Below are 27,469 nucleotides of genomic sequence, written 5' to 3'. Positions count from 1 at the left end.
AATCAATATTCACTTAAGGCACACATTTCATTAGTGAGGAGATGAGAGGAACGTGGAGATGCTGAGCCACAAAACCTCACAGTCAACAGTAACCCCTGATCCCTCCTCTTCCTCCCTCCTTCAGGGTTTTCCGTCGACTCGGCGATGGGGATAATGAGCCTCGGGGAGCTGACCTTTTTGGCCGGCGCACCTCGGGCCAATCACACTGGAGCTGTGGTGTTGCTGAAGAAGGACAACATGCACCGACTGGTGCCGCAGCACATCTTCTGGGGGGAGGAGCTTGCATCCTCATTCGGGTATTCAGTGACCGCGGCAGATCTCAACAAAGATGGGTGAGGAGAGAATAGAAGCTTAAAAACCCAATTAAAAATACTGCTGTGTGAAAAATGACAAATCAAATCCTCATATTATTATGTTTTTACTGCATAATGTGAAATGTTTCTGCTTCATGTTGTTCCAAAAGTTTATCACTGTTGCCTTTATTGTGGCTCTTCGAGTTTCTTCCATTAACATCAATGGGTTCATATATTTTTCAACTGTAAAACAATTAAAGCACCACAAATTATAAATGTTTGTTGATTAAATGGTGTGTGTGTGTGTGTGTGTGTGTGTGTGTGTGTGTGTGTGCGTGCGTGCGTGCGTGCGTGTGTGTGTGTGTGTGTGTGTGTGTGTGTGTGTGTGTGTGTGTGTGTGTGTGTGTGTGTGTGTGTGTGTGTGTGTGTGTGTGAAATGCAGGAATTCCTAATGAAGTCCAGTTTGAACCCACCCAGCAGCTTTCTCACCACTTTCACAGTCAAGTGACCTTTAGAAAGCGTTGAACAGCACTTGTTAGATGGACATGTGTGACCTTTATAAGCAGGGGTGGTTCCAGAGGGGGGCTAGTGCCCTTCTGACAGCTGGTGTGGACCCCCCCCCATGCTCCCCCAAGCTGAGGGCAGTGCCTAAGCATGCTAAGCACTGGTTTTTTTGTGCTAATTTAGCCTAATGCTAGAGCTGGAACAAAAGCATGTGAAGGCATTTATCTGAAATTAAAAAGAGATGCTGGGGAAAATATTTGCATATTGTTGAGATAGATAACTACAATATCAACAATTTCTTTTTAAAATAGTTATATTCTGAAACTTATTGAACCTACTGTATATGAGGCAATTTTATACCTAAAGTAACTATTATCCTCCAAATGATAGAAACGAGAAGAAACACTAGTGGGCAGGTCTCTACCTGCTTTACTGTGACTGTAGCTCATAATGGCTAGCAGTTAGCTTTTTCGGTTTGCCTACTGTCAATAAAAACCACACAAAAAATAGTAACAGTGAATGGCCTGTATTTATATAGCCACTTCTATAGTTCTACAACCCCCCAAGGCATTTTGCAGTACAATCAGTCCTTTATAAAGCCAGAGTGAACATTGGCATGGCCTACATTTGTTGGTTTCTGACCTGCCAATTAATCATACAATTACAATAACTTTGTTTGGCGACTCTGTTCTCTGCAAAGCTGCGTCAGGTTTTCTTACAACAGTTGTTATTCTGCATCAACCAGCAGGAGGAGAAGCAGGACGCGTATTAATTGCTACTTTAAAATATTTGTGCGGTTGACAAAAATCTGCATTATGTTTCATTCTCTGCAGAAAGATTTTCTCCTTGTGTCTCCTGTCTGATTTCAGCTCTTGCTTACTTAACTCCCAAAAGGTCCATTCAGCTCAGATTGGACTAAAACCAGTTGTGTTTTATGCAGCTGCTTGTCCTTTCACTACTTTTGCAGAAATCATGCAGATGTGCTATTGGATGATTTATTTGCAATAATTGACATCTTTTAAAGAAGCAACGATTTTGGCAAAAAAAATAAAAATAAATACATTTTGCCCCATCTGGATTTTCTGCTGGTGAGAAAATGTTTTCTTTGATGTGAACTTTGAGAGCTTTCCTAAGTAACCTAAAAAAAACAAATCTATGGAAAACTTACAGGCCACATTTTCTGTCTCTGTTTCCTTAGTTGGACAGACCTGATTGTTGGAGCTCCTAACTTTTTCGACCGTAAAGCAGAGATAGGTGGAGCGGTTTATGTCTATCTGAACCCCTTCGGTCACTGGGACGATCAGGCTCGACCGATCCGCCTCAACGGGACGTATGACTCCATGTTCGGGATGACAGTCAGCAACATCGGAGATCTTGATCAGGATGGATATGGAGGTGTGAGCAATGCTTTTCTGTGCTTATTAAATTCATAGGTCCAAAATCTAACAACCTCTGATATTTATAACCAAACAAGTGTACAAAGCTGTTGGACAGTTGAAGACAGTTATGAATTAATGATAATAATAATAATAATAATAATAATAATAATAAATGATTTGTTACAGATATTGCAGTGGGTGCCCCGTTTGATGGAGATGGAAAAGTTTTCATCTACAGAGGCTCAGACTCTGGAATTGAGACAAAACCTGCACAGGTAGATTCAGAAATAAAGCTATGAAAGTTAAATATTAGTATTATAGTAATATGATTAAGGAAAACCCCTGATTTATTAGGTTCTGGATGGCTCCGACTTTGATGTGAGACGTTTCGGATACTCCATCTCAGGTGGTCTGGATATAGATGAAAACCAATACCCAGATGTAGCTATTGGTTCTCTGAATGATTCAGTAGTTCTTTTTAGGTAAGAAAATACTTTTAGAAACACTAAAAAACAGATACACATAGAATAATTTTACTACAAATATCTAACAAAAGTAAAAAACCCATCAAATTTTATCTCATTTTATTGAAGTTTTAAAAATGCATAAATGTCACTATTTCATCCTAATAGTCCTGTCTTGTCTCCGTGCTTAAGGTCTCAACCAGTCATTCATGTGATCAGAGAAATATCCATTAACCCTCAATATATTGATCTGCAGCACTTCAACTGCAAAGGGAGAGATGGAGTCTGGTAGGAACAGCCTGATTTTTACTTTAGAAGCTCATTTCTGTAAATAAGGATTAATGTTCTGTTTCAGCATTGACGTTCAGGCCTGCTTCACCTTCACAGCCCACCCAGAACACTACTCACCCCACATTAGTGAGTTCTACTGGAGTATTTAAATAAATAACTGTTTGATTTCTCTCATTTTATTCATAGAATAGTGAACTTTCTGAACGTTTTCATCCCTTCATGTGTTGCTTCTTCTTTTCTCTCCTGAAGCCCTCGTCGTGCATTTTGAAGCTGACACAGAGCGCAGGAAGCTGGGCCTTCCGCATCGCATGACCTTCCTGGGTCGCAGTTCGCTGGAGCCTGAGTACACACAGACAGAAGAAGTGGAGCTCCATCGGCAGCGTCATCCAGCGTGCATCACTGCAGTCTTCCAGCTGCACGTCAGTAGCTAATGACGGCCCGTTCCTTCTCTTGTTCTTTTAGTAGAAGCATTCTTGCAAGCACTAGTTATTTAAAACTGTGTTTCTTTCTGTTTGTGCAGGACAACATCCGTGACAAACTGCGGCCCATATCATTAGCAATAACTCATACGATCAAACCTGTGCCGCCGCGTAGACACAATGGGAAGAGGCTGCAGAGGCTACCACCTGTGCTGAGTCTCACTCCGTCAAATACCCTGCACTCTGAGGTCTGTAACAAAAGGGGAAAATCCATTCTATTTATGTATAAATAAGCAACATTTACTTTTCTTTAAAAAAAAAATTAAAGTTAATCTCAGGAATGAACTTTTTGCGGTTTGAGCTTTGACACTCAGATCTGCAGCTTAACCTTTGTCACGTGTTTAACTGTGAAGGTGAACTTCCTGAGAGAAGGATGTGGCAGCGATAAAATCTGTCAGAGCAACTTGAAACTGCGCTTCCAGTTTGGAACTCGACCTCACAACACCGACTTCTTCACCCCTCTGCCAAAGTTAGTACCAAACCTGTTTCATCTGTCTTTCTGAAGCACCTAACTGTCCTTTTTCCTAATGAATTTATGGCAACAAGTGTTAAAATACAATGAAAAGTAATCATTTTTAATTTAAACATGGTTTGAAAAGGGTTAAAGGTGCTACCTGAGTAATAGTTGCATAGAAACTTTACCTGGACTTTTAGTTTAAACTTGGATTTGAACTGTAATTTACCATTGTCATTAAATAAACTAATTTATCAGCATTGTTGCTGGTCATCATGTTAGTACAAATCTTAAAATGAACAGTTTCAAAAATGTTTTTTTTCATCAGCTGATTATTGAGCTAAGATTTCCCATTCTTGAAATGCAGCAGAGGCGGTTCTAGGGGGATCCAGTGTGGGCCAGTGCCACCTAGACAGCAAGCCTGGACCCCCCTTGTGCCCCCGCCCCCACTAAGGGCACAGCCTAAATAATAAGTTCAGATATATCAGTGATAATTTTGCCTAATGCAAGATGTAAAACCAATATAAGAGAATGCATTTCTGTGAAGTTGAAAAGAAAAAACAGAAAGACAAATATTTTTCATGAACCTTTTTTATTTTAAAATCTGTTAAACTGGTGCTCATTTGCATCAATGCATTGTTTCACATACATTTTTGTCCTTTTTTCTCCTTTAACTTCACATAGAGACGAGGATGGTGTGCAGGTGCTTTCTCTGTCAGACCAGCGTCTGGTTGTTTTGGAGATAACCATCACCAATTTGCCCTCTGACCCTCTTTATCCCGAGGAGGACGGTGACGATGCTCACGCTGCTCAGCTGCTAATCACGCTCCCAAACACGCTGTCATACGCTGGCTCCAGGGTCCCGACCCAGGTATGTCTTTAACTAGAGGAGCTGTCTCATACTGTAAACCTCGTTTAGGATGGTGTTTGTTGAACATCCTGCAGATGAGGTGCCAAGCGAACCAGAATGGCTCCCAGGTGGAATGTGATCTGGGAAACCCCGTCAAACGAAACGCAAAAGTAAGACGTTTTGTTTTTATGTTTAGCATAATAAGTTATGGGAGTACCTTAATGATTTAGTCATTTTAAAACAATAAAGTGCGTTTTATCTTCCAGCTAAAATTCACCATCAACCTGAGCACAGCTAACATTACCACTGAAACCACTGAGTTAACAGCAGATCTGCTGCTGACAACGTGAGAGCTCCTCTACAACAGGAATCAGTTTTAGCAGCCTTAAGCTTTGGTTTAATGACCCTTTGATTTGTCTTTGTTGTTCATCATCAGTATCAGTGAGCAGTCTGACCTGGATCCCATCACAGCTTATGCTAAAGTAGTGATAGAGCTCCCTCTCTCTGTCAGTGGGTGAGTTGCAGGATTTTCCATTAGGCTTGGTTAATATACATTGAAGCAGCTTTATGTTGGGAAATTTTTATGTTTATATAAAGAATTTTTTTTATCTGAGATACTGAGTTGTATGGGATAAGATTTGTGCCTAAGACATTAAAAACTATCTCAAACAAAATATACCCAAATAAAGCAACAAAAACATAATAAAAAATTCAGAAGCAAAAGTAGGAATTTCTGAAAAAAGATTTCACAAAAAATAAAGCTAACTAATTTATAAGCTAATTTTTATATTTCAAGATGAAACATTAACTGTTTATTTAACTAATCATAAATCATATTTGATCAATCGCTTACAATTTTTATCCCAATTATTTTATTTTTGTCATTTTAGACATTTTTAAAATCTTTTTAAAACATCTTTTTCATATTTAAAATGTCTTGTTTTTGTGAAACGCTTTGTGATTTTATCTAGAGAGGTGCTATATAAAAATAGTTTTCTTTCTTTCTTTCTTTCTTTCAATTCTGCATTTTTCAGACTGCTTAAGCTTTTACTCTGAATAGCATGTTTTAGTTCTGCCTTCAGCGCTTTGCTTTTGCTGCACCTTGAATTTGCATCTGCTCTAGATTTTTGTCTTTGAAACCTGAAAAATGCTCATCAGTGTTCTGGTGGGGGCATGGAGTGAGTGGCCATATAGAAACTTCTCCATAGACTTTATTTAGTGACATGTTTGCTTCTGAAATTTTGTTTTTGGTTGCATAATGCTGAGGTATTTTGAATGAGTCTTGATCTTTTTGGCACAAATCTTATCACATCCCAAGTTGTTATATAAACTTCTAATCATCAGTAGGACTTATTAGCCCCTTTGAGACACGTGAGGCTGTGTGATCGTGCATCCAACTGATCTGATCGTGTTTTCCTGCAGACTGGCTCGTCCTCACCAGCTGTTCTTCAGTGGGACGGTGAAAGGAGAGAGCGCCATGACAAGTCTGGAGGACATCGGCAGCCCTGTGGATTTAGAGTTTGTGGTGAGGAAAAAATTGTGATGCATGACATGAATAATATGCAGTAATTAGCAGAATTTAATGACATTACTTGTGTCTAATATGTTATAGGTGACAAATCCCGGAAAAGCTCTCCAGACCCTTGGTTCTGCCTTCCTGAACATCATGTGGCCCAATGAGCTGGCCAATGGGAAGTGGCTCCTGTACCCTGCTAACTTGACATTTCTGGGCCACCCAGACACACAATGCACTCCGGCAGGAGCCTTAAATCCTCTGAAGCTGCAGAGCGCCTCTCCTGCTGGCAGTTCACTACCTGCTGATCAGAGAGTATGAGAAACATCTGATTTATGACAGCTAACTTTAATGTGTTTGATCGTGTTTGAATCAGTCTAGTAATAAATGCTGCTAATGCTAGTGTTTACTGTCTTGTTTTACTATAGTACATAACTATGCATATACTTTTTCCCAATATTTGACAATTTTTGATTTGTGGAAATATCAAATTATTCCTGAGTTTATCTACAAAGCCAGAATGTTCACACAAATCTTTCTCAACAGGTGGGGAGAGCTCGCCGCTCCCATCCAGAGGAGGAAGATCAAGTGATGACAAAAAGCAGCAATGGCCGTACCACGCCCGCTGTGGCAGCTTCAGAGAGACGCAAGTCTCTCAAACTGGTAAAAACAAAGAAACAAAAATGTATCCAGCGATCTAAAAATGATGCAAACACAAGAATTTTTGTTTTTCTCTTCCTCAGGATTGTCTCCTTGGTTCGGCGCGCTGCGTGCTGTTCCAGTGTCCTCTCCACAGCTTTACTGGTCAGGCAGTCCTCAAAATCCATGCCAGACTGTGGAACGGCAGCTTCATAGAGGTGACGGACTACATTCTGACATAAACACATGAAAATTAGAAGCATGACCTTTTTAATCTGACTGTCTTTCTAATACGTGGCAGTCAGATTCAGCTTAAGTACTTAGCTAATGCACCTGGAGACAAATACTTGCAGCAAGTGCACGTACAGAATGATGAATGCTTGGATGTTACTGGAAATTTCATTTGTGGCCACTGAGTCATATAAATGTAATATTTCCAAAAAAATATATTTGCTGTTTTCCATTTTAACTGAAGGGAGGATAGAATTTGAAACTCGTTTAAAATTGTAAATGTATTTTTTGAATATTTAAAATAGGGGCTAATTCATTAGAGGCTTTGAAATTAATTAATCTTGATTAATCACATTTTAATTGTTCAAGACAATTTGTGCCGAAGCGACAAAAAATAATGTCAGTGAGGCACAGATGATATACCCACACTTTAATGAGGACATTTCTGTAATCACGAAGTCTATTTGTTTACTTTGGTGTCATTACAAAGATAACTGTTACTGATAACACACACACACACACACCTGAGTAAATAATTCTTATAGACACAAAAAAGTTAACATTTAGGAGTTAGTGATTTTCAAGGGTATAGCTAAATGTTTTTACTTATTTATTGAAAACAATCCATTGAAATATTTAATAATATTAACTTTCATTGTGTGTGTGTGTGTGTGTGTGTGTGTGTGTGTGTGTGTGTGTGTGTGTGTGTGTGTGTGTGTGTGTGTGTGTTGTGAAGTGCCTTGGGGGGTTGTAGAACCCTAAGAAGGTGCTTTATAAATTCAGGCCATTTATTAGTATAAGTGTTATTGACGAATGTACATGGATGCTCTGCTGAGGATTACAAGATGACTGCTGTGTGCATGCTTGTCCCTCCTGCTTTTAATAAAGTTCATATGGGTGAAGTTACTGCCTGCCTGCTTTCTACCACCTAGAATCTATATAACGGTAAAAACAGATGTTTTTCTTCTTTTCAGTTCAATTCAATTCAATTCAAAAATACTTTATTAATCCCAGAGGGAAATTGCTGTAGTAGCTCAGAATAATAATAATAATCAAGTTGTCAAAGAGTTATTGTATATTACAATGGCTGTTGGCAGGAAGGATCTCCAGTAGCGGTCAGTGTTGCAGCGAAACTGAAGAAGCCTCTGACTGAAGACACTCTTCTGTTGTTGGACAGTCTTGTGAAGAGAATGCTCAGAGTTGTCCATAATTTTCTTGATTCTCTGGAGAATGCTTCTTTGCATTATCTCCTCCAGTGGTTCCACAGTCATCCCCAGAACAGAACCGGCCTTTGTTATTAGGCTGTAGAGCCTTTTCAGGTCCCTGCTTCCGATGCTACTACCCTAACAGACGATGGCTGAAGAGATTACACTCTCAACAACAGACTGTGGTGCTCCAGTGTTACTGATTGTCTGGTTTGATGTGCAGTTCTTCAGTCTCACAAACTGTGTTCTGTTTGTCAGGTAGTCTTTAATCCAGGCAATAGTTGAGCCCCCCACCTGTGTCTTCTGGAGTTTCTGGCAAAGTACATCACTCTGAATTGTGTTAAATGCACTGGAGAAATCAAAGAACATGACCCTCACAGTGCTGCCTGCTTTGTCCAGATGACAGTGGGTTGGTTGAAGCAGCTGGATGATGGCATCTTCAACTCAAACTCCATGGCGATAAGCAAACTGCAGCGGGTCATGACATGTTCTAGTTTGCTTATTCAGGTGGACCAACAGGAGTCTCCAGGACCTTCATGATGTGGGATGTCTGGGCAACTGGTCTGTAGTCGTCACTGACTGATGGGCGAGTTTTCTTTGGAACTGGAACAAGGCAGGATGTCTTCCACAGAACTGGAACCTTCTCCTGGGCCAGGCTGAGGTTGAAGAGGTGCTGCAGAATCCCACAGAGCTGCTCTGCACAGGCCTTCAGTACTCTGGGGTTGACACCATCTGGACCTGCAGCCTTATTCCTGTTCACTCTCTCCAGCTGCCTCTTCACCTGACTTCTAGAGACAGATAGGTGGGAGGGGGAAGTAACTGGGGCAGCAGCATCTCCTGACTTGGTTGAAGACAAATTTATAGAACCAGAAGAGTTCATGACTGTGTTAGAGGACAAAAGAGCTGGCGTGTGACAGGAAAATGTTGGATCAGAGGAGGATGGGATGTCTGATTGGCTGGGGACAGGCGAGGAGGATGCTGGGTTTGTTCCTGAACTGAACCTATTGAAGAACTTGTTCAGTTCACTGGCTGTGTCCAGGCTGCCATCTGTTCAATCCTTCCTCTGCTTGAAGCCTGTGATCTTCATCCCTGACCAGACATCTCTGATATTGTTCCTCTGTAGCTTGTTCTCCAGCTTCTTCCTGTATGCCTCCTTGCTGTCTCTGATCTTGATCTTCAGTTGCTTCTGTATACTCCTCAATAATTCCCTGTCTCCCTCCTTGAAGGCTCTTTTTTTCTCATTTAGCAGATTCTTCAGTTCACTGCTAATCCAGGGTTTGTTATTAGCGAAGCATCTCACTGTTCTGGTGGGTATGATATTGTCCACACAGAAGCTTATGTAGGCAGTGACACATCCAGCCATGGCATTGATGTCCTCTTCATATCCTTGGCAGAGAGTCATCCAATCTGTGGTCTCAAAACAACCCTGCAGGGCTTCTTCAGCGTTCAGTGACCATTTTCTCACAGTTCTTCTTGTCACAGGTTGCCTCTGAACAAGTGGCAATTCTTTTCTTAATGAAGAGGGATTTGTCACAACCCTTTTAAATATAGTTTTAGTTGTGTTTGGAGAATGTAAAAACGTTTATATGGTCTTGTAGCACAGGCTCTGCTGTTTTTGTTAGATGTGCAGCTTTATTGATATATAGGGCATCAGTTGTGATGTGAAACTTTTCCGGCCCCCTTGGGCTCAAATGGGGTATTTTTCTCTAATTAATTAATCTTAATTAATAAACTTTAATCATTACATTTATTTCTTTTTACATCCTTTTTTCACATTTTGTCTCAACTATTTAATATTTATTATATCAGTGTTGCTATTGAGAATATAAATAGTCATATAAATTTCAAATATCTAATGTCACATTTAAATGGCTAAGTACAAAGTTTACTCATTGATTTTTTTCACTCTTGGCATCAGGAATTCCCGTCAGTCAGTGCTCTGGAGCTGCTGGTCAGAGCCAACATCACTGTGAAGTCCAGCATCAAACACCTGGTCCTCAGGGAGGCAGCGGCTCAGGTATCCTCTTGATGGCTAAAGTAAAACACTTACCATAAAATAGAACTACATTTTCTCACCCTTTGAAGTGATGAATCGGTTTCGGACATGGATTGTTTTAAATAAACTGCACGTATAATCCATAACAGATTCCAGTGATGATTTACCCAGAACCAGGTCTAGCTGATCAGTACTGGATCCCCTGGTGGATTATCCTGATAGCCATCCTGGCAGGCATCCTGCTGCTGACTCTCCTAGTCTGTTTATTGTGGAAGGTAACATTCACAACTTTTACTTCTTTGTTTCACAAGTGCATCCGCCTTAAAATGGCAATAATATTGTATATGAATGGGCTTTTTTAAAGTGGTTCTTATAAATCACTGAAATTATGCAGAGGACAAGATGCAATCATGAACACTCATTTTGTTTAGGTAAATGTTTTATTATAGTTTTTATTTAGTGTTTAATTATTTCACAAACGCTAGTTTGTAAAATAAGTAGGTGTAATCAAAGTTTTTTCCAACCCCTGAAATCCTTCATAAACACTTAGAATTGTCTCCTCTATCATTGTATTATTTCTCTACTTTACCTTTTGTATACATATCCATCTTTCCAGCTCAGCTCCAAATTTCCTTCTCTCCTTTCACACTGTTTTTTGTTTTGTCTCATCTCTGTGTTTTAAACAATCTTTTTGTCTCAACATTCTTCTTTCCCTCCACTCCCCTGTGGTGATCCGATGCCTCAGTGTGGGTTCTTCAAGCGCAGCGAACGGCGCCCGCACTATGAGACAGAGTACTACCGGGCCCACTTGGGGGTCCAACCCTCGGAGGTGGAGAAGCAGGCATCAGAACTATGATATCAGAACTATTTACATCCGGCCTGCTTTCTCCTCCTCCTCTTCCTCCAAGCGGTAAAAATCCTCCCAAACGCCGGTTTTTGCTCCTCGGCCCGCTCTAAGGCTGGTGGTGTTCATTAAAGCAGGAAATAAGAGCGACAGCTTTGGCTCGAATACCACAGCAGTGATGTCTACAACAGGGTCATTGATAGTGTTCTTGCTTCCTGCTGCCTGAGGCCCCATTCTGATTTGTGCGGTTTAATACAAAAAGTTCATATTTTTTACCCCCAGAATGAGTTGGAATTGTTGATAAGTTATCTCTTTTAGAGTCAAAATTACAAGCTGGATTTTTAGGCATGTGACCATAATTTCTTACTAGTGTTGTAAAAATAAATAAGTAAAGAAAAGAAAGGCAGAAAGAATATTGTTTTATTTAATTTGATCATTTTACTTTAATAGATGTTTAATCATGTAATCCAAAAAATAAAAATAAGTATTTGGATTAAAACATTTAAAAGTGTGGAACTCTGAAAACCAGTTTTAAAATTAATATTTCTGATTATAATCAGTCACTCTTGAGTTTTTCATGAAGGCTCAACATGAAAACAGTCTCCTACACCTATCTCTTATCTCTCTGTGAAAGAAAACAGATGGTGAAACTCTAGAATTAGAAAAACCTGACGGATCTACATCACACTGTTACTTAACATTCATGGATCTCACCCATCTTGACTCACAACAGGGAAGGCTGTTGTTGGTTAAGAGTCCAGGAAACAGCAGAGAATGTCTCTACTAGCAGAAGCTAACCGTTAGCGTTAGCATCACCACTCAGAAAAAGTCCCCCAGACTTGTATTATTTGTGGAGATAAAACATCAGCGTTGCATGTCAGTGGTGGATTTGTGTTGCTGTTATGCAAGAGATGTACAAACATCAGGAAATAAGACTCCAAATCCTGCCATGCTGCCACAGGCTTGTCTCTGCTGATCAAGCACAGCTTGCAAGGCATTAATTCCTACCATAGACCACTGCAAATGTGTTGATTAAACGAGTTTCCCACACCTTTAACACTAACAAGCCAGTGAGAAACATCTTATGTTGCAACGAGACAGAGACACACATTTTGAGTTACTTAAGTTTACTATAATTCCTTTCATTTTCATCTTGGTAAGTCTCTGTGATAGTTTGTATTTCAAAAATTAAGTTTTTAACAGTTAGTTTTTTGCTTTTTAGCTTCTAGTTTTCTAGGCAAACACTAAAATAAATTGGGTATTTAGCCGGAAGGCAAAGCTCTTGATTTACCGGCCCATCTACTTTCCTACCCTCACCCATCATCACGAGCTTTGGGTAGTGACTGAAAGAACGAGAGTGTGGATACAACCGCGTGAAATAAGTTTTCTACGCAGGGTGTCTGGGCTCTTCCTTAGAGATAGGGTGAGAAGCTCTGTCATCCAAAAGGGGCTCGGAGTAGACCCGCTGCTCCTCCACGTCGAGAGGAGCCAGTTGAGGTGGCTCATGTATCTGGTTAGGATGCCTCCTGGATGCCTCCCTGGTGAGGTTTTCTGGGCACGTCCAACCAGGAGGAGACCCAAAGGAAAACCCAGTACACGTTGGAGGGACAATGTCTCTCAGCTGGCCAGGGAACACCTTAGGATTCCCCTGGAGGAGCTGGCCCAAGTGGCTGCAGATAAGCGGCTGAAGATGATGACTAAAATAAATCAACAAGATTGGGTGTTGATCAGAAAATACATTCTAACAAATAATGATTATGTACTTAATTTTACACAATTTGATCATTTCTAATACGCTTTAATACATTTTACCTCACATTTTTGTGCACTGGTTAATACAAAGTAATGGCTATTTTTTACAGTGTAGTTAAGCTCGTAATGCAATTTTAGTTGCTTTAGTTCATTTAAAAGATTTATAATATTTCTGAGTTATTTCAGTTCCGGCTGTGGATCAGTTGGTCATGTATCACTGAGGCAACGTTAAAATTGGTTAACGGACCTAAAACAATAGTTCTCTCCTGCTAGTTGAATGTACACATTAATAACTCACATTCATTCAGTATTAGGAAGCAAAGATGATAATTGTTGAGCGTTGGTCTGTAATTGGTGCCTGCTGAACACCATCCAGCCGTCTTCGCCTCAGGGTTTTGACACGCCTGCTGTGCTGTGTGTGGTGCCTCTTACTGTTTAATTATCTGCACCTGTTCATTCTGGCATCAGCCTATGAAGGCTATTCCTTTTTTTTAAGTTACATGTCATACATTTTTTAACCATGTTTGATTTGCATCCAGGTGCCAGAATGAACCTTTAATTAGGATCACTGGGTGTTTTTGTTCATCTTTAACTGTGTTTGTTAAATGGTGCTTTATACTCTTATGCTTTATGGCAATTTTGAAATGTGTTTCTGTGTGAAAAATATAAACAATTAGCATAGTAGATGTGGAAGCTTGTTAAATGGCAGCTAATATGTATGTTTACATCCATCATCACTTCAGGAATTAAGTCCATATGGATTCAACTAACAAGCTGAACCCAACCCCAAAGTCGGTTAATGCCATCTTAAAACAGCTCCAATCCAGCAAATTTCAGTTCATGCTAACATTACTTTATCAATCTTTGCCTATTTACTTCAGCTCAAAATGTGACATTCTTGTCAGACCTCACACCTGGATGCAACACAAGTGAAATGTTTAAATTAAACAACCAGGTTTTTACATCTAAATAACAATCTAAAACTGTGAAATATGGACACTGGAGCTGTTTAAAGATGACAATGATCCACTTGGGTCATAGCTGCATTTGGACTAACCGTTAGCTCATCAGTCCTGAAGGATGGAAACACTATTACTCTAAAAAAGGCTTTTCAGAAGGCAAATAATTTAGATGTATAATATTTTCATGGTTGGTAAAAGTCCTTAAAAAGTAAGAATAGACACAGATAATTACATTTTAATTTCAAAACTGGACAGTAATAATGGTAGCAATTGCTTTTACACAGAAACTCAATTCATCAATGTGGCTAAAAAGTCTCTTCAATGTAGATTTATAAACTTGGAGCATGGCAACATTTGTTGTTTTTGGTGTGCTTCACAAAATGTAGTCATTACAGAAGGACTTTTAGATCAAATTTATTTTTATTTGTGACATCAGTAAATTCTGTTTGTCTTTTCCTCCTTCCACCTATTTTTTCCCTCTTTAATTTCCACTTCTACTCCCTCTCCTTCCTGCGTGTGCACAGTGTGGCTTCTTCCAACGTGGCCACCACAAAGACAAACTTCCCCAGTACCACGCGGTGAAGATTCCACGCGAGCTCCGGCCACAGTTCCAGACTGAGAAGTCCGGATGCGTCCATAAAAAGGAATGGGCCACGCACTGGAGCGATGGGACACTGTAACTCTGTTTGACTCGAACAACTCAAATGTGGCACTCGTTCTGTCTTTGCATCGAAACTAACTGACTAAAGGAAACGTGCACAATGACTGGGATGGAGAGATCTTGTGCACACTGTCAGTGCGTACATATGAACCTGAGAGCCAATCCACGCCCTTCATTCTGCAGCCTCCTAACTGCTAGCCTCAGTCTGTTTGCAGCGTGACTCACAGCTTGACAAGTGAATGTTGAAGGCCAACAACAACAACATCAGATAGCTGCTCGACATGTTTCCCAGCGCTGACACTTTGCTGTCAGCAGTTCTGACTGGCAGAGTAAAGGAGGACTGAAAATCAAAGACATGCATGAATGCACAAACGTGCCAGACCCCATTAGATGCATTCAAACACACTGATTTATAGGGTTGATGTGTGAATAAGACTATTAACTACTGTGAGAGTAAAATGAGCATGGGCAATAAAGAGAAAAGGAAAACGCCTTTATAAAAAAGAATGCTTGGGGGTCTTTTCCCTTTGCTGTAATAGTAAAATCTAAGAACACAAAACTGAATATGTACCTCAAATGGCTGCCCAAACAAATTCCTTTTCTTCCCCCAACATTATTAAAATAAATAATTAAAACAAAGCCATTTATGTTTTTCTTTCCCCTTTTGTTTAAAGTAGTGCCAGTCAAATCCACTGTACATCACGTGTCTACTGCCTGAGTGATCTTGAATAAAAACATGAAACATGTCCATAGAGCTGTTGCTGCATGAAAACAAAGGATGTCAGGAAAGCAAACCAATATTTACAGTTTTAAAAAATCCACCTGCACTCTGAAAAAGGAAATGTGGAATTTACTTAACCGAGTTATGCCAACTGGTTCCACTAACTAAACAATTGCTTAAATGTACAGAGGAACAAAAGGCGTGTTTCCTCTTCAGGTAAATTTACAGGAGCTTCACTCGACCGAGATGGCCAAACGGTCGTTTTCAGGAACTTTCTGAGTATGTGATCGGGGGTAAGTGCTCAGATTGGCCCGGTGGAGTTGCTGGGTGGAAATGTTGGTATACTTACACTGACTGGTTGTAACTTAGCAGGAAATTACATCAACAGACAACCAGCAGTAGTAGAGCTGCTTGTGAAGCAGAACTGACACAAAAGAAAATTAGCAGCAATCTTAAAATTGACATTACCAAACTTCCAACGCCGGAAAGCACGGTGGAATTCCCCCTCAACGACTTCATTCATGAAATATTTTGATGAAATAAAACTTTTAATGCTATTAATGTTACTGTGGAGGCCTTTTGGTGATGATCAATGACAGTACTCACTGCCAAAGCAGTGGTGAATTGCTGACATCTGTGCAACATCCTGAAAAAGCTGAATTTGAATGGAGACAACAGCTGAGAGGACCGGGACATCTTATCTCCTGAAGCTCCAACAATTGAAACATGCCTATACATTAATTTAGAACATAACAACGTATAACAATGTTTATTGCTCTTTACATGTAAGAAACTAATTTTAATGGAACCAGTTGATGTAATTTGGTTAATTAAGCTCAACGTTTACATTTCTTAGGCTCTGTACACACGTAGCCAGGTATCACACTAAACAAAGATCTGTTTTTACGGTTTGGCCTGTCCTCCGCACGAAAGCTAAGATAAACAAAACTAAAAATTATTCTTTCTAAATCTCCAACCAAGGTGGAGATTTACAAATTATCTGTTGTCAGCATTTGCTTGTAGATATAAATAACCAGGGTTTTGGGGGTTTGCAACGTCACTGTCTGAGACAGAAATTACATCACGTGTGACCTGTGTAGAAGACCACAAGTGAAGGGCGAAGTTAAGGACGGACATTGCCTACTACGTATGCCACGTGAGGAATGTTTTGCAGCAAAGATGCCAAAGATTTGTGGAGCTACTGCCACCTACAGGCTTGGCATGGCATGGCTTGTGTGTCACAATGCACTGGATGTTTGCTGAAAACGAAGTGTTTTAATCCGAGATGGGCGAGATGGATATTAAGTTTTACAAAGATGCTGCTACGTGTGTACATGGCTTTAGAGGGTGGACTTTTAAATAAAATTACAGAAATATACTTGAGGTTTTGGAGTTAGTTTTAGTTTTATTTTTTTTGCTGAGCTGCATTTTGATGTGTATTTTCCACCTGGAGATGAACAAGTTGTGAATAAATACTTTTAAATTTTAATCTTAAACACTCATTTTGAGAGAAATGGAGCATTTGTTTCAGGCCTGACGTATAATTCTGAACACGTGCCTTATTGTAAATGTGGCAGATGGTTACAAACGATGCTGCTGCTAATGAGATGATGCCGCCTTCAGACATCTGTTGGACACAGGTGGACGGGTAATTCATCCCTCCAATGATGGAGTGATACAACAAGAAGGCAAAATGGGTTTGAAATAAGCAGATAAAGCTTAAATTTTATTAAATGTTTTGGATTGGATGGGAAGCATGGTGGGACCGCTTGGATTTAGGTATTGCTGGACAATCATCTGTGTCGGCTGCATGAAGGTCCTGTCACTGTTCTGATGCCCCCAATTATCATTTTCTGTCATTTGTTTTATTTATTTTTCTGTTTGGCTGTCCTGTTTTACCATTGTAAATAAAGGTAAATAAAACTGACATTTTCTTCTGGTCTAGATTATAGTCAGTAAAGCTCCAAAACGTTGGAATATTGAAGGCTGCAGTTCACAAACACAACAAAGGGGGGAGACAGAATGTGAAACTCTATAAACCGACACAAGCCTTTTATTTTGTAAAATCCAACAATCCACAACAGAAAAATGGACTCTGTGTTGTAAACGTACAAAATTATAAAGAACAAATTCACATCATGTAAATAGAAAAATACAAACTGATGATGAAATAGCATTTAAGATTTAAAAAGTGTTTATTTTCTTCTAATTTCTATTAAAAACAATCTAATCTAAACTTTCTTTTGGCATGCTAAATAAAACATGGGATTTCATTGATCTCCACGAGGAGGACATTACATTATCAGGTGAGTTTTGTCATTAAAAATAAAAATAAAACATCATTTTCAGTGTAAACCTAAATAAAACAAATACATCACAGTCCAAAAAAAATACCCAGGAATAAACTCACCTTATTGACAAACCTTGAACCATATTTTTTGCCTTTCTGAAATGATTATACAATACTTTAGATTTGTCTTTAATCCCATAAATAACACAAGAAGTGACATCAGGTGTGTTGCAGATGTTTCACGTTTAAACTGAACAAATGTTCAAAATCACAGCACAGACTAATCAGATGTTCTTCGTTTCTCAAGATAGAATAAGCAAATTAGGTTTCTCCTCCTAATCAAAGCTTCAGATCTCATTATAGTAATAAAAGCCAAATCCCCTCTGAATCTGTCAGATGTCATCCTGGTTGCCATGGAAATTAAACGATGCTGATGAAACTGTGTTTAAGCGGATTGTCACCCATTAGGTACACTGACGAGCCAAGCCTGTTGACGTGTCATTCCTTTCTGTGGAAGTGAATGACACACACACATACACACACACACACACACACACACACACACACACACACACACACACACACACACACACACACACACACACACACACGCAGAGAGAACACATATGGCTTTATTAGCTGTATGTCACTGTCAGTAATAGAGGAAAGAGCTGTCTTCCTTTGAAATAAACACAATTATGGAAGCTGATGAGCACTGGCTGAGCCTGGTAGCAGGAAGAGGATTTTCAGGCACTTTATAAACCTTCACTAAGTCTCTTACATTTATTATTTAGTCAGGTGAGAGTTACTCTGGCAACGAATCACTAACAGCCAGAGGAACTGTGAGGGTGGCTAGTTACCAATGCTCTATAGCTTATTATTTACCTAACTGACTTCCACATGATGTGCTTCACTTTAGGAGGAATACAATGATAACATCAACTTGAACAAAAACTGGTGAAAATTCTGCTTTAGTCGTATATCTTCTCCCTCTTCTGTAGCAGTCCTTTCCTCTCCTCCGTTCTATTTCATTTCCATCTCCAAGTCCACTGGAATTAAAATCAACCAAATGCTTTGCCAATAAAGTTTTGACATCAGGCCATTACAGCTGAATCTATAAGGCTTGCTTTTGGCACTCAAACATCAGTTCTGCTTTACAGCTGGACAGGACGCAGGAGGAAAAAAGAAAAGAATCATGGTCACATTCTGGCTCGGGTTATTTGCCAATTCTTCAGGAAGACTGGATAGGATTCCTGTTCCTCTTGCAGACAAAAATCTAATTTGGGTAAACTTTATTTAAAGTGCAGGGTTGATACGAAAGGAATCCCCTTTCCACAACTGTGGAGATTAATCTCCCCTCTAGCTACACAGACATACTGGGCGTTAGTGTTTACAGTCCAAGTGAGCAGGGATCCAGACTTGAGACTCTCCGGATGGGGAGGAGCAGAGCATGATGATGCAACCATGCACCCACCCTGGCTTCTGCAGCAGCTGAGCACACCAGCAGAGGATTTGGAGCTAAGAAAGGAAGATGCATGAATGGAGCCAAAAATTGCTTTTGGGATGTTTTTCATGAGGAAATTAAAATAAAACTTGGCCAAAAGCCCCAAAGAGTGAATTTTGCATGAAATAGGACCGTTACAGTATTTGATTAGTGAAATTTTTTATGTCACTTGGCCAACACCAGGGGGCCTGGAGTTGAACATGGAACACTTATGGTCATAAATAAGCATTTTTTTCTGCATGTGTGGTTACTATATTTATTTTAAACACAAATGTGAACATTTTTTAAGTCATTCAGTCATCACGCCAGAATCTATTTTAATAACCTACTTTGTGGTTCAGCTGAAATTTGCTGTATGGTGACAGTTATCTTTTGAAGAGGTTAAATAGTATTATTGAAGTTAATTATTTAAATCAGATGCATATTTGAGGGTTATTTTGGACAAATTATTTTAAAAATAAGTTTAAATGTCCATAATTTAAATATACTTTACAGTAGTCTGTTTTGTATTTTTGCAGTTTAGTTCATTATTTTAAGACTCTAGGTCACAAAACTAGTCCCGAGTAGTACTACTCATATTGATGCACGAGTTCTTTGTCCATAAATGTTCTTCTCTCTGCACGTCAGGTGTGAACTACAGGACATCAGGGACCAGTGAATCAGGCTCCATTTGCAGGGATTTATCTGTTTAATAACTGTGAGAGTTGTGTTGTTCCACCCTGAGGACTTCATAATAATGCACTCAGGCTCTCAGTCCTCACTAATGCCACACCAAATGGACCTGCTTAAGCCTTATATGTTCTCCTCCGTCAGGTCCCTTGTTACCCTTCTTTACAGGAGCATATTTCTCCAACTCTCCTGGGGGTTTCCAGCCCCTGACCTCCAGGTCTATAAAAAAACCAGGGCGGGTTCTGCCGCCAATGAATTCAGCCAAGACACCACATAGAGAGAAGCCAAATCGGACGAAGCCGTTTCTGTGTTCCAGGAGCTTCATCTTAAACTGCTCTGGTGCAGTTCAGCATCATTCTGACGTGCTCTCCAGCTTCAGACCATGGACACAGCTGCAGTGGTGACTCTTCTGGCTCTGGTGATGGAGGTGGCTGGCGCCAGTCAGGCTCTTCACGTCCAAGGCTTTCTGGATAAAAATGACATCCAGCCTGGCTCCTCGGAGGAGAACATGGCCGACCGCCTGCTGGGGCTGGTGAGAAAAAATAAAATAAAAAATCACTCACATATTTGAAATGCAAATTCTTCACTCCAGGAACTGAATTCATGCAAGCTGTCTCTGACATATTTATTCTGCTTCGGCATGCAAATATATACAGATGTTAGTCCAACAATACATTAAAAAGCCTCCATTCCTGTCAAGTTGCAAACATAAACAAGACGTGGATGGCTAGAAAATGGTAATCTTACAAAAAGTTCATTTTTATGTCAAGTGTTGTCATTTAAAAGTAGGGTAACCTGAAAGATGCTGTGAACAAGTAGAAGTCACAACAACTGGCGCACGCTCTGTTATTTCATGAGCTTCAGCCTTTAAATAAGCCTTTTACTGAGCAAGAGGCTCAATGGCATAACCCTGTCAGATTTTTAAAGCACCTCTTTTCATGCAACACCATAACAAAACACTTTTTATTCTGAGGTTTCACACGAGACATCCAAGGCTGGAAGGAGCCTGATAAAAGGCTTGAATTCAGATAACAATTTAAAATAAAAATCTTCTTGTAGCATGCTGGAGCAGACAGATCTGAGTAGAGTGTTGCATGAAAATAAGATAAAAAGAGCATTTTTTTTGCTTTTGTGCACAGACACACATTTCAGGGTCTCATGATACTTGAGGACACCCAAGGAAACCTGGAACTGATATGTTTTTGTTAAATTACAAAAGACACACTTTCTGATAGATTTTATGATTCTGTGTGTGTGTGTGTGTGTGTGTGTGTGTGTGTGTGTGTGTGTGTGTGTGTGTGTGTGTGTGTGTGTGTGTGTGTGTGTGTGTGTGTGTGTGTGTGTGTGTGTGTGTGTGTGTGTGTGTGTGTTTCTGTTAAATGTGTATGATTGCTCTAGGAGGCTGACAGCAGAGACAACAGCTTTGATGATCATCTTTTGGCTTCAGCGTTAAGAGCTCTGCTGCTCGGATCCCAACGAGAAATCAGGGAATCTGTTCTCCATCAGCCACAGAGGTCAGAAGATCAGCAGTGCTTTTATTCATCCTTTAATAACAAAGTCTGCAAAGCAGGACCTTCCCTTTTCTAGTTCTGCTGCCTGCCTGAATCCCATACTCATCTTGCATAAATCTAGATGGCAAACTGCTAAATCAGTCCCAATTTATTATGATAATAAAATGCATTTGTGGTAAGAGGTTGCAGCAGAAGAGCTGACGAGGCACATGCAGCTGCAGAGCTGCATGTTTCCGACCCCTGCCTCTAAGGCTCCTGTTATCTGAAGTTGGGTATGAAAAAAAACCATTAAACTATTTGCTGCTACTCTCAACATCTGCAGTTTCAAATGGCACAGAGAGCAATAAGTACCATTATTATTCATACCAGAGGCATCCATTTGGATAAGTGACTCAAGAGGTAAATGCTCTTATTTTAATAAAAATGGGAACATGTTTTTTTCTATCTGAAGTGGCCTCACCTGAAAGTTTAACAAGGAAATCCCTGCAGTGCCACTTATTTCTTTCTGTAATTCTAACTATTAAAGTAAAACATTGTGATTTAGGGGTAACTAACCTTTATATAATAAAAAAATCCTCACTATCTGAATGTAGATTGATACTTTGAATTTAAATATTTAATTGCATATTCAAACATTTCTGTTTAATGGCTTCAACCCTTTACTAAATAATGAGTTTAAATAGGATTCTTGAGAAAAATCTGTACATAAAAAAGTGAAAAAAAAATCATTTAGCTTGAACTACATCTGCTTGGCCTCTGGTTTCTCCTCCCACGCAGGTTTGGGCGCAGCTCCAGAGGGCAGGTTGTGTTGGAGGATCAGATACAACCCCGGGACTGGGAGGCAGCCCCCGGTCAGATCTGGAGTATGGCCGTGCCCCAGAGATTTGGCAAGAAATAATCTGGCAGGCAGATCCAGACATTACTACATCCTACATGGCCAAGCACTGGACAGATGTGAACAGACTACATTGAAATGAGCATTGAATTAGAACCAGTAACCCTCATTCAACACTTGAATTTTATCTAAGGATGACATTAATGTTTTGTTTTATGTTTTTTGTCTAATTTATATTGTTGCATGTGCCTTTGGGGTGTTCTGAGCAAACTTTGTTTGTACTGACTGGAATGTGATCAAGGACTAAACGTGTTTGTTGCAACGTGATGGCCTTTGATTTTATTTTCTCTGTTTTTCAGTCAAATAAATACTGCTTTGATCCAGAAAGGGATGCGTGTGTGTGTGTGTGTGTGTGTGTGTGTGTGTGTGTGTGTGTGTGTGTGTGTGTGTGTGTGTGTGTGTGTGTGTGTGTGTGTCTGTGTGTGTGTACAGCATGGTGAGGACAGTTTTTTCATGTTTAACCTGTAACGTGGGGACATTTCAGAATTGTGAGAACATTTGGCTCATTGCCATTTTGAAAAAAGTCCAATTCTTGGTTTCAGATTTAGGGTGTGAATTAACTTTTATGGCTCCAAGGTTTAGAAGTAGACCACTACTGGTTCTGGGTTGGGCTAGGCATGCTCCAGTCACATTCATTTATAAAAATCAAGGACAGGTCACCACAAGTAAAGCAATACAAACACGTGGGTTAAATAGGATTATTGAACACATATCAACAAAATGCTAAATATCACTAATATCAACACTCATATCTTCAAAATTCAAGGGTAATGTTTAAACTTTAATAGCCATCCATTATTTGAAGGAACAACTAATTTTATATATTTTTTATATTACTACTGATAATAATAATAATAATAATTATTATACTACTACTACTACTACTACTACTACTACTACTACTACTACTACTACTAATAATAATAATAATAATAATAATAATAATAATAATAATAATGATGCTGCGATGGACTGGCTTTCTGTCCAGGGTGTTCCCCGCCTGCTTGCCCGTTGACTACCAGAGATAGGAGATTGGCACCAGCCCCCCAGCGACCCTGCATGGCCAAAAGGATTCAGATCATGGATAGATGGATAATAATAATGGGAGCGGCACAGTGGTTTGCTCTGTTGCCTTGTAGCAAGGAGGTCCTGGGTTCACATTCTGGCCTGGGGTCTCACTGCAAGGAGTTTGCACGTTTTCCCTGTGCATGTGTGGGTTTTCTCCAGGTGCTTCCTCCCACAGTCCAAAAACATGGCTGTCAGGTTGATATCTGTCTAAATTGTCCTCAGGTGTGAGTGTCTGTGTGCTTGATTTTTTGTCCTGTGTGTCTCTGTGTTGCCCTACGGCGGACCGGTAACCTGTGCAGGGTGCACCCCGTCTGCTTGCCCAGAGACTGCTGTAAATAGGCACCAGCCCCACGCAACCCTGCGAGAATAAGAAAATGGATGGATAATAATAATAATAATGATAATGAGTTGATGAGCAGCCAGAATGTATAAATAATTGATTGTCCAGAGATAAACATATCTTAAGCACTATTAAACACTACTATCATGCCTGTTATTTCGCTGACTAGGATGCTGTTTATATTATCTTGGTTCTTTTTTGTTCACGTTGTTAACATCAATGGGGACCCACTTCAAACCAAGATGGTTCATCTCAAGTGCTTTATCCCCCAAAAATATAAGTTTATAAACAAACAAACAAACAAACAAATAAATATGATATTTATATTCTTTTAATGTTAGGCAGTATGGATAGAAGATGTATATGCTGTAACAAACCTACAGAACAACCTAGGTTTTGAAACACGGTCACGAGACACTCTCCTCTCATCTTGGGTATCCTCCCTGAGATGCTCAGGCCATAACTGTAAACCCACATTAGTCACAGTAAAGGAGAGTGTGCTAAAGTCGCCGTTTTCTAGGTCCAAACATCTTTTGTTGTCTGTGACTTCAAATGGTGTTTTTCTTTTTGGGACTCTGGTAGTTTGTCCTAAAGTTGAAGTGGTAGCAGCCGGCTGTTTCTCTTTCTCTGATGTTATTGAGCAGAGAACCTCTCACCAGTGGTGTTCTGTTGCTAAGTATGTGAGTGTGTTATGAGCGGAGGACCCAGGGAAGTGCGGTGGTTTGGCGAGACCAGCATCCGCATGTCCCAATAATTGCTTTTGGTAGAGGTTCTCTTGACAAATGCAAGATGACCACTTAATTATTTTTCTTAATTGTTATTTATTTATTGTTTTTAAATCTCCACAATATATTTATAGCTATACTATGCCAGAACGTTGTTAAGAGGCATAAAAAAATGTTTGAAGCTAATTTGTTTTCCAAACTTGCCATTGCAGCTTTCTTACTAGAAAATAATTTATTTCCAGTTCTCTCTTCATTTTTATTTTTTATTTTTATCTTGCAACTTGTCTCATTCCACAAGACAAGATCACCTGATAGAGCTGGATAAAGGTTTGGGTCTCAGCTTCTTGATGCTGATGTTTGAATGTTCAAATCCCAGCAATGGTTAATCTTAGCAGTCTTGTATCATAAAGTTTGTTTCAGCAGGTCCACAGTGGGTTAATCAGTCTCTTGGTGCCACATTTGATCCTCCTACTGGAATGTAATGATCTAAGATTTTACCACACATCTGTCTGTACCAGCTCAAATAATAAAACACAGTTTCTTTATAAAGATCCATAGCCAAACACATAGTTTGTTCACTTCAGGCAACAGAGTAATAACGGGTCTGTTTAAATGGGCTCAGGATAGTTTTATCCAGCATCTCTTTAATGTAAAGTCAAGTGCTGTCTTTGTCCACAAGCTGTTGTCTTGATTTACAGGCACCTGGAGAAACAGCATACAATAAGCTGGAGCACTAATTAAAACATGGCAACATGCAATTACTCCTCGGGTTAATGGTTTCCACAGCCAATTACTGGGAGACAAATCATGTCCATCCCTCTTAGCAAGTATCTGTTATTAATACGTCCTTGTTCCTGGTTAAGAGTCCACAGGAAAAAAAAAAGAAACTGGTGCTAATTTAATTCAGGTGTTGATTTTTTACTGTGGAGTTATTAAACATGACCATTTATGGTTTTATGAAGAAAAGCAGCAACACTAGAAACATAAAGACATTTTTCGTGTAGATTAAACAATCATTCTAAATGAAAATATACACTTATGATGCTGAACTAAGTAAGAGAATGTCTTGTTTTAAAAAGGAGAGAAGAAGAATGCAAAGAAATTAGAGACAGAACCTGAAGCCTGAAGGAAGCTGATACAGCATAACATCTACATCATGGATGGATCTCACACAACAAAGACCCTCTAACTACAGCAGGAATGAAAAGGACAATAATGTAAACGGATAGCCATGTTTATATTGTTCTCACTTGGTCCAAAGGCTGCAGCTCAATAATCCCCTGAATTCAGCATCATGCGTAGAAAATGAGCAACTCATGGAATGATGTATGTCTCTGCAGAGACACACTGATGTTAAAATGCACTGGAGTTGAAGGACTTTTGGGTTTAATCTCCTTCATGCTTTGATGTAGGACAACTAGTACAATTAACAGCTAATATGTAAGCTCTGCTCTGGATTTAATGAGCAGATCCAGCCCCAGTTCACTGACATTTGTTTGAAAAATCAATAATAGTGACAGCAAAACAAATGGAGCATGCATGATGACAGGCTGGCTTCTGTCTTCCACATTTTTGCTGCCTCTGATCAGCATATCTGAGTTACAGAAGACTCAACTCATCTGAATTTCATGACTCTGCAGGGGGGCTCCAGATAACCGTCGCTGTGTGTTTGCAGAAAAGACGAGACAGACTGAGAGACACATCAAGAGACAGCATGGAAAAATATAATCAGATGAAAACAGGACAACAAATTGAGAGGTACACGTATCCCCCCATCCGTCTATGGATTAAAACCAGAAAACACAAACAGCATTAGCTCATTTGTCATGTATCTGAGGCTTGTTGACCCTTTCTTGAACCTCACCGTCATCGTTTTGGAAGGCAGCCATGTTGAACAGGGAGGTCTGGGTCTTCAGTAATTGTACAGCCACGACTCAGCAGTTTATCACAGCTAACAGGCTTTAATGGCTGCAGGGGAGGAAGTGATCAAGGGCAATAGCTAGGGTAAACCGTGCAGCACTTTTCTGGTGTTATGAACTTGGACCTGGCGGTAAAGCGTTTCCTGTTTTCAGTGTTGCACTACGTGTAGCTGTTTGGTGTTTGTGGCTTGCTAAAACTGATTTAATTTCTCTGTACTAGGATATCTCTGAGTTACTGTAGCACATAAGCACGCTAAAACACATTTTCTGTTGTCCCACCTAGCTTTTAGGGAACCATTTTCAGGAAGATAATGCTGCATTTTAGAAAATGGGTTGAAACAGCAGACACCTCCCATCTTGGTCTTTTCAGGGGTGTGGACGCTGCTCTGGGACTATGGTCCCTGTGTCACGAGACACGCTGAGGCTGGGAGCTCTAAACTGGGTGGCCATGTAAAAAACAAAGAAACAGCACATTTACAGGTGCTGGCCAGTAAATTAGAATATCATCAAAAGGTTGAAAATATTTCAGTAATTCCATTCAAAACGTGAAACTTGTACATTATATTCATGCAATGCACACAGACCAATGTATTTCCAATGTTCATTACATTTAAATTTGATATTTATAGGTGACAACCAATGAAAACATCAAATCTGGTATCTCAGAAAATTAGAATATTCTAAAGGCCAATGAAAAAATGTTTGTTTCTCTAATGTTGGCCAACTGAAAAGAATGAACATGAAAAGAATGTGCATGTATAGCACTCAATACTTAGTCGGGGCTCCTTTTGCCTCAATAACTGCAGTAATGCGGCGTGGCATGGACTCGATCAGTCTGTGGCACTGCTCAGGTGTTATGAGAGCCCAGGCTGCTCTGATAGTCGTCTTCAGCTCCTCTGCATTGTTGGGTCTAGCGTATTGCATCCTCCGCTTCACAATACCCCATAGATTTTCTATGGGGTTAAGGTCAGGCGAGTTTGCTGGCCAATCAAGGACAGGGATACCATGGTCCTTGAACCAGGTGCTGGTGGTTTTGGCACTGTGTGCAGGTGCAAAGTCCTGTTGAAAGGTGAAGTCTGCATCCCCATAAAGTTGGTCAGCAGCAGGAAGCATGAAGTGCTCTAAAACTTCCTGGTAGACGGCTGCATTGACCCTGGACCTCAGGAAACAGAGTGGGCCAACACCGGCAGATGACATGGCACCCCACACCATCACTGACGGTGGAAACTTTACACTGGACCTCATGCAACGTGGATTCTGTGCTTCTCCGCTCTTCCTCCAGACTCTGGGTCCTTGATTTCCAAAGGAAA

At 39.9% G+C, this 27,469-nt stretch overlaps 2 protein-coding genes across 5 annotated transcripts in view; both read left to right on the top strand.

Annotated features, from left to right (window-relative positions):
- The window catches only part of itga7 (integrin, alpha 7), a 36,404-nt gene extending 21,635 nt beyond the window's left edge, over window positions 1–14,769 (top strand). For 3 of the 4 annotated variants that reach the window (XM_070549921.1, XM_054736022.2, XM_054736016.2), the window contains 20 exons: window positions 125–332; window positions 1,996–2,192; window positions 2,363–2,451; window positions 2,531–2,658; window positions 2,833–2,928; window positions 2,996–3,057; window positions 3,181–3,350; window positions 3,452–3,598; window positions 3,764–3,879; window positions 4,549–4,735; window positions 4,810–4,884; window positions 4,981–5,060; window positions 5,151–5,228; window positions 6,137–6,239; window positions 6,327–6,542; window positions 6,774–6,890; window positions 6,971–7,084; window positions 10,221–10,319; window positions 10,448–10,573; window positions 14,381–14,769. In XM_070549921.1, coding sequence (XP_070406022.1) covers window positions 125–332; window positions 1,996–2,192; window positions 2,363–2,451; window positions 2,531–2,658; window positions 2,833–2,928; window positions 2,996–3,057; window positions 3,181–3,350; window positions 3,452–3,598; window positions 3,764–3,879; window positions 4,549–4,735; window positions 4,810–4,884; window positions 4,981–5,060; window positions 5,151–5,228; window positions 6,137–6,239; window positions 6,327–6,542; window positions 6,774–6,890; window positions 6,971–7,084; window positions 10,221–10,319; window positions 10,448–10,573; window positions 14,381–14,536 — 2,564 coding nt within the window. In that variant the 3' untranslated portion in view covers window positions 14,537–14,769. Of the gene's footprint in view, window positions 1–124; window positions 333–1,995; window positions 2,193–2,362; window positions 2,452–2,530; window positions 2,659–2,832; window positions 2,929–2,995; window positions 3,058–3,180; window positions 3,351–3,451; window positions 3,599–3,763; window positions 3,880–4,548; window positions 4,736–4,809; window positions 4,885–4,980; window positions 5,061–5,150; window positions 5,229–6,136; window positions 6,240–6,326; window positions 6,543–6,773; window positions 6,891–6,970; window positions 7,085–10,220; window positions 10,320–10,447; window positions 10,574–11,043; window positions 11,209–14,380 lie in introns of all 4 variants that reach the window. The other variant, XR_008560389.2, reaches the window with a different exon arrangement.
- A 4,841-nt stretch (window positions 14,770–19,610) lies between these two features.
- Window positions 19,611–22,438, top strand: npffl (neuropeptide FF-amide peptide precursor like). The gene is made up of 3 exons (XM_015960094.3): window positions 19,611–20,233; window positions 21,100–21,215; window positions 21,990–22,438. Exons 1-3 carry the CDS (start codon window positions 20,084–20,086, stop codon window positions 22,108–22,110), a joined length of 387 nt encoding a protein of 128 aa, XP_015815580.3. The 5' UTR covers window positions 19,611–20,083; the 3' UTR covers window positions 22,111–22,438.
- Window positions 22,439–27,469: the final 5,031 nt, after the last annotated feature.

This window comes from Nothobranchius furzeri, chromosome 3 (genome assembly GCF_043380555.1).
Source record: "Nothobranchius furzeri strain GRZ-AD chromosome 3, NfurGRZ-RIMD1, whole genome shotgun sequence".
Lineage (NCBI taxonomy): Eukaryota > Metazoa > Chordata > Actinopteri > Cyprinodontiformes > Nothobranchiidae > Nothobranchius > Nothobranchius furzeri.
This window is presented reverse-complemented; position numbering and strand designations above follow the sequence as displayed.

What these genes read in the sequence shown, in the direction of transcription:
- npffl (XM_015960094.3), top strand. Translation starts at nt 20,084, where the DNA reads ATGGACACAGCTGCAGTGGTGACTCTTCTGGCTCTGGTGATGGAGGTG. An exon ending in CCGACCGCCTGCTGGGGCTG is followed by an intron (nt 20,234 to 21,099) that starts GTGAGAAAAAAT and finishes TGATTGCTCTAG; the next exon opens with GAGGCTGACAGCAGAGACAA. An exon ending in GTTCTCCATCAGCCACAGAG is followed by an intron (nt 21,216 to 21,989) that starts GTCAGAAGATCA and finishes CCTCCCACGCAG; the next exon opens with GTTTGGGCGCAGCTCCAGAG.